At 34.7% G+C, this 16,821-nt stretch overlaps 1 protein-coding gene across 1 annotated transcript in view; it reads left to right on the top strand.

Annotated features, from left to right (window-relative positions):
- The window catches only part of LOC132559852 (proto-oncogene tyrosine-protein kinase ROS-like), a gene marked incomplete at its 3' end in the record, with an annotated part of 83,480 nt that overhangs the window by 20,885 nt on the left and 45,774 nt on the right, over positions 1-16,821 (top strand). Inside the window, exons 3-4 of the mRNA XM_060224481.1 lie at positions 4,801-4,878; positions 16,626-16,686. Of these exons, the coding sequence (XP_060080464.1) occupies positions 4,801-4,878; positions 16,626-16,686 (139 nt within the window). The remainder of the gene's footprint in view (positions 1-4,800; positions 4,879-16,625; positions 16,687-16,821) is intronic.

Genomic DNA, 16,821 nt, shown 5'->3' with positions numbered 1-16,821 from the left:
CAGGGTGGTTTTCCCCAAGTCCTGTGTCCTACAGACAGACCACAGAAAGATACGCACACATGACTCAGAGTAACTCTGTAGATAGAAAATGTGAACATTTCATCTTATACTCTATCTATCAGAGGGAAAGTAAATAAGGATTTGAACAAACAATTTATAGAACTACTTAAAAGATTGGAAGAATGCAAGCATTTAATGTACAGGATAAAACTGGTGTGGCTTTAAAATTTATATTGTATAGCAGCAGGATTTTCAATTTTTTTTTGTCTAAACAGCCAAACCCATTAATTTTGTAGACAAGGCCCCAATCCTGTGCTTCTCTCTCCAGCAGCTGCTGCCATTTCTTTCTTTAGTAACTTACCATTGATTTTGGTGTCCTTAAATTTCTAGTTGTTTATAGTATACATAGTAAATACCTAAGAGACCCTACAATTCAATAATAAGTCGAAGAATACTATATATATTCTCAATGTTGTTGATGATTGTTTGGAAATGGGATAAAAAAGACCACCAAGAGGACAAATAGAACACTGATTGTGTTATTGGTGGAAGGTTGGCCCAGATTATTACAGAATTGGAAACAGAATTATGTAAAATTGCAAACAGAAATTAAAAACTAACCTTTTTTCTTCAAAATACTGTGAATATTTAACTATAAATTACAGAATATTTTTTCGGTTTTAGCTGATGGTGGTACCATTAACAGTTGATTGTGTTGTGGTAGATGTTACCTCATCTTTCCTTAGGGACTTAATCTAATTCTGGAAATCAGGCTCAGACAATAGGAATTGTATTCTTCACAGATTTTAGAATTTGCCAACGAAACATTTCTTCTTAATTGTGTTTGTTTGTGAGAGATGTGTGAAATTGAGGGCTGCTAGTTTGATAAGACAGGATGGTTGGAGTACAGTTAATGTTAGTGCGTCTTGTTCTGGGTACAGGAGTCATTATCCCTGCCTGGAGATAGGTAGTTGGTACCATAAACATGATGTTTATCTATTTACAAGACAGTTGTTGACTTACTGACTGCCCAGAAGTTGTCATCATATTCATTGCTGTTGTTTGAAAATGGTGTTGGTGGTTGTCGTGGTGATAAGGGGAGGTAGGGGTTGGTGTCTTTGAGGGAAGTTGAGGAAAGATATGTAACTGGGTAGGGTGAAATGTCACAATTAGCTTGACACAGTAATTTTTTATAAGTTATTATACAGTGTGCAGATTATTGTGTTAGCATGCTGATTTTATGTGTCAGTGAATTGTAAACTTTTCAGAATCATATGTTAAAGTGCAATTTTAATGTGTAAATTTGATTAGATGAAATCTTACAGTGCAGTTTGACTCTGTTAATGTGATTGGATAAATTGTCAAATTGTGATTTAAATCTGCTAATTGATTGGATGGTTTAATTCTGTATCATAGATACAATGATATGAGATTGTATTGGTTGCTAGTTTGTAATTGCCAAGTTGAATATGATGTCTGAGCTATGTTGACATTAACTGGTTGGATCTGTTGTTGTGGAGTGATTGATAAATGTGTGGATGATCTCCCTGAAACAGTTCATTTGTGTATTTGTTTGTGGAAGGTATTAATGACTGATGGTGTTATAGGCTATTTGATAATACAGCTACTGGATTGGAATGTGTTGATGGATGGCACGGCCCTCAGACATCCAGCCTCTGTGTTCTAGTGTGTAGCCACTGATTACAAGTCCTGTAAATTCACCAGTGAGACACCTGGAAATTCTGACCCTAGGGACGGTGTAATCCAGAGTTAAACAGATTTCACTGTTACTGTTAAGTCAGTGAACAGCTAGTGAACATCTTCCTAATCACATGTATCCATTATTTCATATACGACCATGATTATTAAAAATTAAATTGTTTTAGGTGTAACAACCCAATAAATATGCATGCTCTTTATTAATACACCAGTATCTTCAATCCCAATAACAGTGCAGTTGTTGCAAGCACACAGTTGCTTGACCTTGAGCTGACTTTGAAGACAACACTCAATATTGCAAGGTCAGCTAAAATAGCATTGTTTTTTTTCAAAGACACTGATTTTGTGGAATAACTTCCTTGTTTGGAAGAAAGTGTTGTTTTTCCTCCATAATCAAATATGTTGCTGGAAATGTAGCAGAAATTTTGCTTCCTTGTCAATATAAAAAGTTTAGAATCTAATTTGTAACAATGTCTGTATCATATTTTAAATCTCGGAGAAACAGATGAGATTACCTGAAAATGAAAGAAAAACAACAATTTTGATTTGGAACAGAAATGAGTCAAGCCAAGTTTCTTGACAACTGCAAGTCTTACCGATTTCCTCCAAGAAAGATGTTGGATAGAACGTTTATAATTCTAAAGCATTAGACACTACACTTATTCCAATTTAAATTTAAATGAAACTTAATTACATGATTTTATATAATTATAGAATTATAGCTTGGTGTGAGATTTAGAGTAGAGAAATTATAGCAAAGTTTTGTGTGAGATTAAGTTTTGGGAAATTATAGCAAAGCTGGATGGGATTCAGTGTAAACATTTTAACAAAAATTGGTAAGCGGTTTAGTGTAGGGAAATTACAACAAAAGTTTGGTTTGAGATGAAGTACAGGGAAATTATAGCAAAATTTAGTGAGAAATTTATTGTGAAGAATTTATAGTAAATCTTGATGTGAAATTTAGTGTAACAAAGTTTGGTGTGAGATTAAGTGTTGGTAAATATGGCAAAGTTTGGTGTGAGATTTTGTGTAAAGAAATTATAGGAAAGTTTGGTGTGAAATCTAGTGAAGTGAAATTACAGCAAATCTGTGTATAAGATTTAGTGTAGGATGATAATGGCAAACTTTGGTGTGAGATTTAGGGAAATAACTAGTTGTGAGGTCTTGGTAAGAAATGTTAACGTCTAGCGATGTTTTATTGTAGAGACCCAGAAGTCTAGTGACCTAACAACGATTATCTAACATCAATTTGTCAGACATATTAACCAACACCTAGAACTACATGTTTGGGGAAGTGTGTCTGGGTTAGAGAGTACGGTGGATTATTTATGTTTGTAAATGTGTATGAGGTATTGTGGTGGCCCAGGAAAGGATAAAACATGTCCTTTGATGTAATTCTTAAGTCTAGGGCTGTGGACCATTACTGAGATGTTATTGCAGCAATTTCACAAAAGCAGTTTCCCAGTAATACTGTTGGAGATTAGGGGAGATAATCACCCGCTTACATTCCTCTCCTACTTAAATGCTCACTTTGCAAGTAATTGGCAGCTGTGTTTAAATTATTTGTAGTCATCAGAAAAATAAGCTGCTGTAACTGGCTGCTTGTCTTTCATCAAAACACTAAGACTTCCTAGGTATAGGCCTGAGACATATATCACTTTGGGTTGTTTGAGATATCTTGTGTAACATGAAACCATTCCCCAACTCGTCACTTTACCTTTATTTCACAGTCCATCAAGTAATTCATAGTTAACCATAACCAGGGACATATAAACCATCGTTATATGTTCCAGCCACAACACAGCAATCTAGTGCGGAGGTATTATAATCCAGGGATGCTGTATTACATGTACAGGGACACTGTAGAACATCACAATACAGGGACACTGTAGAACATCACAATACAGGGACACTGTAGAACATCACAAAACAGAGATCCTGTAAAACATTACAGTGATATTGTAGAATATCAGATTAAAGAAAGACCGTAGAACATTACAATTCATGGATACTGTACACATAACTGTACAAGGATACTGTAAAACCTTACAATAAAGAAAATATGAGAATATGTTGCCTTTCATTTGTATAAAAAATCACAGAAGCATGAATTCTGTGCTGATGGTGTATCAGTAATATACGTAGGCAGTATAATCTAGAAAAATATATTTCTGTATTGGATTTAAGGCATAAACGATACTGTTCATGTAATTGAAGCTTACACAGCAAATGTTAATATCTTTTCCTTTCCTCTCTGTTGTTGTTATTTCCTCCAAATGCTAGGAGAAAACATATCTATTGCACACCCACTCATATTTTCTTTTTGAACAATACCGAAGTTTCCTGGATAAAAAGAAGTTTTCTTCTCAAATTTTAATTGGTGTAATTACCAGGGAAAGGACCTATTAAGATACACGTATTTGGATATAAAGGTTTGTCAGTGACAAAGAATGCAATCACCTTAAATACAATTAATCAATAATGTCAAGGGAGATAACTCTTGACAACCAATTACAAGGCAATTAAAATTGACTTTACTAGGTATGTCATGCAAGAGACAGATAAATAAGAATACCCCATCCTGATCCCTCTGCGTGTAAATGTGATAGGAGAAGGTGAAATATCAGTATCCTTATTTATTATTTCTTCAGTCGTAAAACGTCTAGCTTGTCACCATAAAGCGATCATGTATCGGTTTCTGTATTTATTTCTAGTCTTTTTTAATCAAAGTTGACTTCACCTTCCAGAAAATAATGTAGAATACTTGAAATGATATAATATCAAAAAATCAAATCTGCTGTTCTCTACTATGACATAACATTCATGATCAAAAGACAAATCCTGTTTTTCATATCCAGGGACATTTTTAAGGGTAGAAGAATATTTTGATGTAGAAATTAAGATTCACCAATTTGTTAAGGACTTTGATAAAAGGCATTAAGTTTTCATTCATGCAGTGTATACATAGTCAAAATTTAAACCAGTTATATTCTTTTCCTTTTCATTACATGTCTATTTGAGTGATTTCAATTGATATCAACACAAACTGAAAGCCCTGTTGTTTTGATTTTTTGTTTCCAGTGCCGATTGGGCTGTGAAAGGTACAATGTTGGTCTGGAGTCAACATGTCAGCAGGCCTGCAGTGAATCTTCTGTTGAGGTAAGTTTTAGCACATTTCACATTTTCTTTTTTTCTTTGTTACAAATGGTGATATTTTTTGTTATATTCCCTACTGCTGAAACCAGGGAGAGGATACTGAGGGTGACGAAAGTTTTTCCTCTGTTCTTCTGTCCATCCCTGGGTATGTGAAAATTTGTCAGCACTCTAGTGACGTCATTCCTTAAGGGATTCTCATTAAATTCAGATACTTATTAAGCATAAAATTATCTTGGACAAGTTCAAGTTTTGGGACCACCGAGTCAATGTCACATTCATTGTTACTATGTTTAGAAAGTCTTTTTCAGCACTTGGACTCTAACAGCTTCATTTCTTCAGGGATTCTCATCAAATTTCATACATTTTTAAGCACTTAAATGTCGTGAACATGTTCAGAGCATTTTGGTCAAGCTTAAAGTAATAGTCATCATTTCTATTTTTAGAAAATTGTTATCAATACCTAAGAGGCTTTATTTCTTACAGGATTTATGATCTTACACACAACCATGATATGTTATCACACTTCAGTGATGAAAAGTGTTGTCAGATTGTCATACTAATCTATTGTATGATACATTTATATCAGTTACAAACTGATTGTGTACTTTTCCAAGTTAACACCAAACAGCACCACCTCAATAAATCATTACATTGTAATAGCTTGTGGAGACCAATAGGGGACATGTATTGCTTCACCAATACTCACTGTGCTTGCTATATATCACACACTAAAATACATAATGGATGATGAATGTAATCGACTATTGCTGTAGAATTAATGTAAACATACCTTATTTGGTGCAATCAAATTATAGCGCTTTATAATTTTTTGGCAAATTAATGTGATGAAATTTGCAGATTCATAATAGTTACTATATTAGCAGGATATACAATTGTAGTTCAAGTAATCATGCAGCGAAAACCACCAAAATAAGATTTCTGCAAAAATAAGGTTACTGTTAAAATATGTTTATTTACTTTATGTAAGATTTCAAAATGAATCCCAAGTTGTCCCCAGGAGTTGAACTTCTAACAAGCAGTTCAATAGGAAATACACCTTGTTGCCAACTGTAACTGATTCTAGATATGATATTTTGTTAAGTAGGTCATTTGCTATGCTGATATCCATCATTTGTATGTATTCATTGATGCCAAAATGAATAACATCTAGCAGGCATTGTACACCTGTATTTTAGAGTGAGTGACGTAGGTATAGTAATGGTACACAAGGTATGTACTCATAGACAGGAGTAAACGATTGGCCTCCTGGACAGAGAGTCACAAACCTTCACCACTAATTAACTCGGGGAAGTACGAAAAGTTATTTTTCGCTTTCTGTGAAATGATTGTTATTGTTAAGGAAGTTGATGGAAAAGATTAGATGTAAAAGAAAATCTTCTATGATCTAAGCAAACCCTAAGCAATCTCTGACTTTAGAACTTCATTCTGGGACAACAGGAGTGATTAGAATATATTAACCTCTTTTCATAAGTTTTGTAAATAGATTAAGTTTCTGATTTATAAATACAAAATTCAAGACTACTATAACTTCATACCAGTTGTCTTTAAATAAAATGTATTATCCCTAATTCTTTCTTTAAAGTCATTTTACATATAAAAAAAAAATTAGAGTTTCCCTAGATTTCAATGGTGGATGTCACCAGTGGAGAAGATACTGGTACCTTTACTTTTACCCTCTATGTTGGCTTTATACTTTGGAAATGCATGAGATTGGAGGAAGTGAATTTAATGGTGATTGTTGTTACCAGCTAAGAGAACCTGATGATGGCTGTTGTTACTGGTAATAGTATATAAAACTTGACAATGGCTGTTGTTACTGGTGTAGAGAACTTGGCAATGGCTGTTGTCACTGCTGTAGAGAGCTTGATGGTAGCTGTTGTTACTGGTCTAGAGAATCTGATGGTGGCTGTTGTTACTGGTGTAGAGAACTTGATGGTGGCTGTTGTCACTGGTATAGAGAACTTGATGTTGACTGCTGTTACTTGTATACAGAACCTGATGTTGACTGCTGTTACTTGTATACAGAACTTGATGTTGACTGCTGTTACTTGTACAGAGAACTTGATGTTGACTGATGTTACTTGTATACAGAACCTGATGTTGACTGATGTTACTTGTATAGATAACTTGATGTTGACTGCTGTTACTTGTACAGAGAACTTGATGTTGACTGATGTTACTTGTACAGAGAACTTGATGTTGACTGATGTTACTTGTATACAGAACCTGATGTTGACTGATGTTACTTGTATAGATAACTTGATGTTGACTGCTGTTACTTGTACAGAGAACTTGATGTTGACTGATGTTACTTGTACAGAGAACTTGATGTTGACTGATGTTACTTGTATACAGAACCTGATGTTGACTGATGTTACTTGTATAGATAACTTGATGTTGACTGATGTTACTGTTACTTGTACTGATGTTAGAACTTGATGTTGACTGCTTGTATACTTGATGTTGACTGCTGTTACTTGTACAGAGAACTTGATGTTGACTGATGTTACTTGTATACAGAACCTGATGTTGACTGATGTTACTTGTATAGATAACTTGATGTTGACTGATGTTACTTGTATACAGAACCTGATGTTGACTGATGTTACTTGTATAGAGAACTTGATGTTGACTGCTGTTACTTGTATACAGAACCTGATGTTGACTGATGTTACTTGTATAGATAACTTGATGTTGACTGCTGTTACTTGTACAGAGAACTTGATGTTGACTGATGTTACTTGTATACAGAACCTGATGTTGACTGATGTTACTTGTATAGATAACTTGATGTTGACTGCTGTTACTTGTACAGAGAACTTGATGTTGACTGCTGTTACTTGTATACAGAACCTGATGTTGACTGATGTTACTTGTATACAGAACTTGATGTTGACTGCTGTTACTTGTATACAGAACTTGATGTTGACTGCTGTTACTTGTATACAGAACCTGATGTTGACTGCTGTTACTTGTATAGAGAACTTGATGTTGACTGCTGTTACTTGTATACAGAACCTGATGTTGACTGCTGTTACTTATATAGATAACTTGATGTTGACTGATGTTACTTGTATAGATAACTTGTTTTATTTGCTGTCTTTGTTCTTTATACTGCTGGATGTTACTCTGGCACTCTGAGGACAGTGGGTGATTGCTAGGTGACTTGTTTGATGCTGTTTTTCTTCCTTTATGATAGTGCAAAAGGAGTGGGTCAGTGTGGCGTTCACAATACATACAGTAGTGTTAATTACTGTGTCTGTCACTCAGCTGACACAGCATGCTTCGTTTGCTCTCTTGATATAGCCCTGGAGTGTAACACCACATACTGAAGTTAGATTCCTGTTGCAGTGCTTGACAGGAAGGAGTTTTCCTGTTACTATCACAAAACCATTCAGATTCTGACAAGTTTTGATGTTGGATGTTTGGACAGATATACAACTAAGATCAAAATAACAAGAATTACTAGGAGCATGTGGTCAATAATATAGAATTGTTGTTGTTAAGTACAATATCTTCCTGCCTGTACATCCTTGTTCCTACAAGGGCACCACCACAACAAATATGTAGATCAATAGTACACTTACGTCTCACAGACTTCTGACTACTTAATGTCAGCCTAGCATAGTTTGGTCAGAAGCCAGCTCAAGAAATGGTTTAGTTAGCTTTACACCAGTAAATTTAATCTGTTGATAAAAAACTTCTTGTATTTATTGAACAGATATATTTTTTTGATTCATTACTTTCTTTTCCTTTTCTCTAAAATGTTCTTTATAAAAATATTGAAGGGTTTTTGTCAAGCAAGTGGAGTTGAAGGAGTAAAGATTGCATGTCACAGTAATGGCTGCTGGGAAAGCAAAGGCATTACTGTCGGAACATGATGAACATGAAATTCTCACAACCTTACATTCTAATAAAAACTTATAATGTGACCCTTGACAACAATTGTAATGGTCTGCTTGGCAGACGTGCAAAAAATCTGATTTCATGACTCCAAATTCATAGATAATGAATCACATATCATATTGTCTTTTCCCCGTAAAAAAACATTTTCGAAAATAGATTTTTGGCAAGACAAATTATTTGTAGAATGGTAACGGTTAGAAAGCTGAACTTGTTGTTATGGTAAAACCACAATAGCCTGATCAATACAGGAATATCTCTGTTTCAGGAAATTTATTTCACATGCTCGTTCACTCTCAATATTGTGTCCCTTGAAATTATGCATGTGAGTTTGGAATCACTTTGCAAAATTATGCAAAACAAAAATGAAACAGTTATTTATGTACACTGAACGTAACCATTCATATTTCTGTATGATTATAATTCATAGATGATATAGAACTTAAATGAAATCTGTATAGGATTCTGATAACCATCCAATTAAAGTTTCTTTTGAAAAAGAGGAATGATTTATCTCTCCTCTATGTTCTGGCAGACTTTGATTTTTGTGTCAAAGGAGGTTTCTGGCACCCCTCTACTTGGAATAGTTAGCAGCGTTCATTTTGCTTTAATCCTTCAGCACCTAAGCGATCAGGTGTAGGACTTGTGCCCTGCTCCAACACTCCTGATGGAGGGCCTGTCATATTGAGGAATGCCTTCTCATAAAATTGCTCTCTGTTCAAAGTGTTTTGTATGGTGATTAAACAGCTCCTTACAAGCCTGTCCATCACATTCCTCTTCTGGTTTTGTAGTTTTATTAACCTGTTAGATTCGCTTGTTTTTCCTCAACAAAATTTTATAAAACTTTCATATGGTCTGTTTTCAGTTTTTTGCATTTCAAAGATATTTTACAATGATATAATTTTTGAATGCAGTGACTTTAAGCTGTCAGAAACATCCAAATGGTATGTGTAAGCTTCAAATAGGTCAGATGTGTTCACACATAACTGGAATGTAAATCTGTCGAAAACATTCATTTGTTATTAAGAAACTGCCATGCACCATAAATTGTTTTTAAAAAATGTATGTTTGTTTCCCACATTTTAAAAGTTCTGACACTTGTTTGCAAAAACATGTGGCTCGCCTGATTTTCTAGACAACTTTAATTAACATTCTGTCAAAATCTGCCTCCAGTCTGGTTAAACAGGCCTTAACAATATGTATGAGGGTTGATTGTGGAGGAACCTATCATATCCCTTCAAGGTCCATGTGCACTTTCATTTTTATATACATATATTTATATCAAGATTCAAACCTTTGTATGTTTAAAAATTAGAAGCACATTACTAATTTCTTAATAGCTTTTATAAATCAGATTTGAGGGACCTACTTAGGTGATCACATGATACCATTGTGACAAGTGATTGGCCAAACATGGTGTTTATCATACATTATTAATCACAATAATTTGATCGGCAATTGTTGAGAAGCAGTTGAGTAGATCATTTTCGTTTGTTGGCTCATTTTGAGACAGTGTCTCCTTGACGTAGCTAGTGACTAAGTCACTGAATATCGTTTGGGAAACCCATTGCATTCTGTCCATAGCAATTAGGGTGACATGTCTTGCCAAAGGAAAACACCACGTCAGCACAGATGGGTTCATTTCTGAGCTTCCCCAAGAAACTCAGGTAGGGGGTGTTGGACGGAACCTTTACCAAAGTTCCATGGACCAACACTCTAACCAACCAACCTATCATAATATCACATCTTATATGTTTGTTTCAGGTCGTTAATGTTCAAATGAATTTCCTATGCATTAATGTACCTTTACAAACTAAACATTAAACTAAAAATTTTGCTGCATTGGAATGGTAAGGAGTATTTGGTATTCTCAGTATTAACGTCTAGGTACTGTGAGTGTGGATTGCTTACAGCTTGGTCGATTTATAATCATGTAAAGTGGTATTCTGGAGGATGCCGTTGTACCTAGAGTCTGATAGCAGACACTAAAAGCATCATAATTTGAATTTTTATGGCACATTAGTTGTGACAGATGGAAAGAGGGGTCTAATTTACATATTCAATGGTAGACTTTTGTATCAGTTCAATCCAAAACATGAATCAACTTAATAAGTTTAGTGTGAATTTTGAACACAGTTATATTTTGAATGTTTTTACTGGAATCTGGTTGTCTCTGCTAGTCCATCTGTCCATCCGTCCATCCGTCTATCCGTCTATCCGTCTGTTTCTAGAATTGCCTCTAGCGGTATTTATGATATTTGATTACCTTGTTCTCAGGTATCTTTGGTTACTGTGTTAACTACTTTGATTGGAGTCCTTTTAATTTAAGAGTTTTTTTATATGGATGTATAAATGTACTGTAATAGCTTATTCAAAGCCTAAATTTGCTGAAATTAAATGAAATTACTAAAATTCTGTAGCAAAAAAAATGAAAATAAAAATACAATGGTATCTCATTTGTGAGCGTATTTGATTCTTGTGAATTGTGCTAACAAATGATTCTGTACCCTTGTGTACAAGGCTGGTGCTAGATTGGATGGCGTATATGTTTGAGTTCGTCTTCAGACAGAGACTAGGGTAGTCTATGACTCCCTTAAGACTGGTAAAGTCATTGTGTGTGTGATGTTATTACAACTATACCCACCTTCTGGAGGATCATCTTCAGAAATCATTTTCTAGTAAAACTTCTCTGGATCCCTGGGGTACTTTTTGTTAAAAAAAAAAGGTCTTTTGTAAAGAAATTGAGATCTAATTTGTTTAGGGGCAGGTAGTTCACAGGTTGGCTGGACAACAGCAAAGAAAGGTTTAGGTTAGCTGGTGCTAATCTATGGTGGGGCTGACTGACTTCTCATGTGAGAGACAAATATTTTAAGTAGTAGAGTTTTTTCCATATTTCTAGGGTTTTTTTGTGGGATTCTGGTGCCATGCTTGTTAGTGTCTCAGCATTTAGCTTGTCTTGCATTAGTACATATGTAGCTGGCTCGGCTACCAGCAATGGGATGGCATTAGATGGATTAGTAATACTGTTTGATATTGGGGGCAGGAAGTGGTTGGGATTAATTGGGGTATCACTTTCACTGCAGGGTTTGGAGTTGTTTACAGCTTATATACACTTCTGTAAAAGGCTTTGTCCAAGTCCAATAGGATACAGGACTATCACACCCAAAACATCACATGGACTCAAAAATGATCAAACTGGACACACCTTGCTGACACACCACTTTAACATGAAGTTGCCATGATGGACAATATGTACCAAACCGGACATAAATTGCTGGATCCAGGATCCAGCATTTGCCTATCAAGATAATTCAGATTTATTTCATTTTAAATGACACTGATAATTTATCCTGACAAAGTACCATCAATAGAAGGTTAGATACTGGCAGTAAAGACTGACCTCTTTTACAAAGTTATCTTGCCAATCATACCCAGACAAAAATACAGAAAATTCTTATCCCCACACCTACCCATACTTTTCTTGAAATCTTTTGAATGCCATCACCCTTCAAAATATTTGGTCCTGATTTTCTCTTACAATGGGGTCCATTTTATTGGAGTTGTATCCCTTAACAAAATAAGTTGACAAATCTTGTCAGGGTTATATCTTACAGTTTAGACATGATCGCTTCATTCTGATGAAAGTTTGTAATTAAATTGTTTGTTTTTATCTGTCTCTCTTTAAAAGTTGTCACTTTGGCAAACTGATTAGTATTCTGTGGTTTATGCAGATGTCTGCTTTGTGACAGTGAGGGGAGATAACTCTAAATCAATTAATCAGGTCAGATCAAAGTCTTATTTTAAGACTATCATTTTCAATAAATTGCTTAAATGAATTAAGATGAATGTGATACATATCATGGTTTTAGACATTTTAGATTATATTGATTAAAAAATGTGTGGAGATAAGAGAAAAGCATTCCACACCACTCCTGTGTTCTTGTACAAATCAAAAGTGTGGTTTTAGATGATTCCAGTGATTTGATAGTCTGTCGGTTTGTACGGGATTACATTGGAAACAATCAAACAATCAAATGAGAAATAAAAATGCTATAAAACTACTTAGCTATTAAGTTTGGATGACATTAAACCTGGCGGATAGTTCTTTCACAAATTACATGTATCATATCAGTGTAAAAGGAGATTTAATTTGGATGTTAAGATAAGTATCATGTGTAGATTTTCCTTTCCAATTGAAGCCATAAATGGTTTTGGTTTATTTCAATTCAATAAAGTTGTGTGGATTTTATTGGGTAATACAAACACACTTTATTTTATGTTTAGTCAGAGCCATCTGATAGGAAATTTTCAGAATATAGCGATGGTTTTAACAAAAACAAGACAGTCGGATATGTAACGCCCAAGAAACTACTTTTTATAAAAATGTGACTGAATATTAGTTTTAATTCAAAATGATGTTTACTGACATTGCTGAGATAGCTGTGGTTACACTTTCCTATTTCAAGGAGTAAAAATCCGCCTGGCTAACATCCTTCTTATCATACATTTCTTTATATCAAGCTTTCGTTTAATGTTAGTGAATAAACAAAACATCAGAATAAAACATGTTTATAGTACTAGAACATGATGATGTTGCTTTCTCGTAGCTTTGTCCAACTGATGATATTTTAATAAGATCTGTTTGATGTTGTGAAGGCCGATATATACTATGTGGTAGTCAATAAACATCGCACTTAAGTATGATAAATACAGGTTTATTTCATTGTTTTAATTCATGTATACACCAGTCTTCAATTGTTTTTTATACTTATCATCGCAAAAGACTTCCTAAATCAAGCTTGTACTTAAGACATAAAGACCAAAGGTCAAGGTGAGACTTGACAGCAAGTACAAGTAGGGTACAACCTTGACATAGATGCACAATGATATGCATGTCAGACTGACAAATACACACCTGTACCCACGTCAAAATGCTGGTAGCTCCCAGTTAGCTACAGTCACACAGTCAGTGTGGTATTCTGGTGTACATAGAGGACTTGCTTTGATCAAATGTAGACACCATACAATCTTACTAGTCTTACTATGATTAGCTGACACAATTTTACTATGATTAAAAATAGACACCTTAAAGTCTTAATATGATCAAAAGTTGGCACAATACACTGTTACTATGAGCAAAATACAGACAATAGAGTCTTACTTTTATCAAATATAGGCACAGCACGGTCTTCCTATGATTAAATGAAGACTCCATGCAGCCTTACTGTGATTAAATGTAGACACCATGCAGTCTTCCTATGATTAAATGTAGACACCATGCAGCCTTACTGTGATTAAATGTAGACACCATGCAGCCTTACTGTGATTAAATGTAGACACCATGCAGTCTTCCTATAATTAAATGTAGACACCATGCAGCCTTACTGTGATTAAATGTAGACACCATGCAGTCTTCCTATGATCAAATATAGACACCATGCAGTCTTCCTATGATTAAATGAAGACTCCATGCAGCCTTACTGTGATTAAATGTAGACACCATGCAGTCTTCCTATGATTAAATGTAGACACCATGCAGCCTTACTGTGATTAAATGTAGACACCATGCAGCCTTACTGTGATTAAATGTAGACACCATGCAGCCTTACTGTGATTAAATGTAGACACCATGCAGTCTTCCTATGATTAAATGTAGACACCATGCAGCCTTACTGTGATTAAATGTAGACACCATGCAGTCTTCCTATAATTAAATGTAGACACCATGCAGTCTTCCTATGATCAAATATAGACACCATGCAGCCTTACTGTGATCAAATGTAGACACCATGCAGTCTTCCTATGATCAAATGTAGACACCATGCAGTCTTCCTATGATCAAATGTAGACACCCTGCAGTCTAACTATTGCCAAATGTAGACTATATAGATTAACTGTGATTAAATGTAGACACTTCAAATGAAGACACTATACAGTTTGACTATGATCCATTGTAGACAACAAACAGTCTAAGACACGTTACAGCCTTTTTCTGATCAGAGGTAGACACAATTTTTTGTAATGTAGATACTTCTACAGTCTTGACAATTGTGTATTATTATATTAAAGATAAATAACAGGTGTTAATGTATTTGTTTTTGAAAGACAGATGTGACAAAATGAACATGATGACCTGGCTTCTGAAGGTCGTTAGAGGTCAGCAGTCTAGCTCTATACCACAGTAGGTGCAGTTTGACAATTACATGCACATAATTGCACCAGAATGGATAGGACCTGGTGTAATTGGTCGTTTACTTTGTATGAAAAATTTGAATGCTATCATTGTGGATTGATATGATGGATGTTCGTCCTAGTTCTCAGCTCCAGAGAAACAGTCGTCATCAGGATAGTTAATTGTCACCATTATCCCATCATACACTAACTCTGACACAGGCGAGTGTAGTGCTGTTAACTTATACCCTCTCTTTACAAAGGTTAGGTAAGTTACACAGGTGTGTTAGACATCGAAGGTGTGTCAGTGCCTGTCAGCTGGTTGTCTTATATCCTTCTGGACTAGTATGTTTCCAATGAATTTTAAGTTTAATAAAATGTCATAATTTGGTAATGTGCAGTAAAGTTGACATGTTAAGGATCCATTGGAGTGTCCCTGGAACATTTGTACAAAGTGTGTTACTACAGCATCAGACAATGATCCCCAGTGCTGCATCTGTACCCATCATACTCTCATTATACTGTCAAAGTTCTAACATCAAATTGCTACGGTAAGTTTGGTCTGACCTTTAAATTGGTTGTAACCTGAACATCAGCTAAGCCAATTGTCAGGCTGCAGTGTTATTCATTTGTCACGGCTACAGTAATTAAAAATTAAAGAATTAGAATCATTGAACTTAGCAATACATGCTAAAGCCAAGACAATAATAGTAGAATTGACATCTATTGTCTGCTGACTTGAATCGTCTGTTGACCTCTACTGTCTGTTGACCTCTACTGTCTATTGACCTCTACTGTTTGTTGACCTCTACTGTCTATTGACAGCACATCTTTCACTATTTCTCTACTCTTAATGATTCTTTATCTCTAAACACTCTTGAGGGATCTCAAACACTTTATGCAGATATGAATAAATCATGTAAATTCAGAGATTCACTACTGATACTGGAGGTTTCTCTTAAGTAAATTTGATTTTTCATTCATTAATATACCAATATTGTCTCAAGATTAGGTCTGCTTGTTAACTTTATTGAGCAGGCACAGGATTGTGCATTGTATGGACTGTTTGAGTCTGCCTGCCTCAATTAAGGGGGTAATTTTTACATCATGATAAAGAAATTTTCACTCATTATTGATAAGTAGTGGTAGTGTTTCCTTTTAGTTAATTAATTAATCAATTAAGTTGTTAATCAATATATTTGTTAAAAATTTATTCTAGATTTTTATGTTCCAGTTTCAGTGTTATTCATTTAATATCGTTCTATAATTTAATGAGTATTTTATTGATGTGTCTGTATACTTGTTTGTTATGGTATGGAGATGCCTTTCCTAGAACATGTCTGTTGCCCAGTTCATTTTGTCATCAAGATCTCGACAATAAAATATTCTTCACAGAAATAAAATTTCATTTGAATGTTCAGCCCCTTTGACCAATCTGTTTTCTTCACTAACAATTATGTTTGTCTTGAGAATCCTCTGAGGAATGTTGATTTGCTGTGTAAATTGCTAAAAATTATAGATTGTCTACAAATAAAGAGATAGATTATAGTTTGTTGTAAGTGAATATCATCTACAGACTGACTTTTATGATAAAATTTGCCTGTTGTATTCATCTTTAAATATCATGATGAAATTTCTTTTTTTTTATTTTTCAGAGACAATTTTGTATGAAAGGATGCAACACAGCCTTAGGAATCTACACCAGAAACATTAAAGGTTAGTGTCACATTGTTATCATTTCCTTGTATCCACCCACACTCTTCCTAAAAGGCTCTTCACTTTCTAGGACATAAATGGCTTACGGAAAAATAATGCATTTTGGGTGAGATTTAAAAGGAATTAATTTTTTTT

The sequence above is a fragment of the Ylistrum balloti genome, unplaced genomic scaffold (genome assembly GCF_031769215.1).
Source record: "Ylistrum balloti isolate Yb309-2 unplaced genomic scaffold, AGI_CSIRO_Ybal_v1 Utg370980, whole genome shotgun sequence".
Lineage (NCBI taxonomy): Eukaryota > Metazoa > Mollusca > Bivalvia > Pectinida > Pectinidae > Ylistrum > Ylistrum balloti.
Note: the sequence above shows the minus strand (reverse complement) of the source record. Positions and strands in the feature narration are given on the sequence as shown.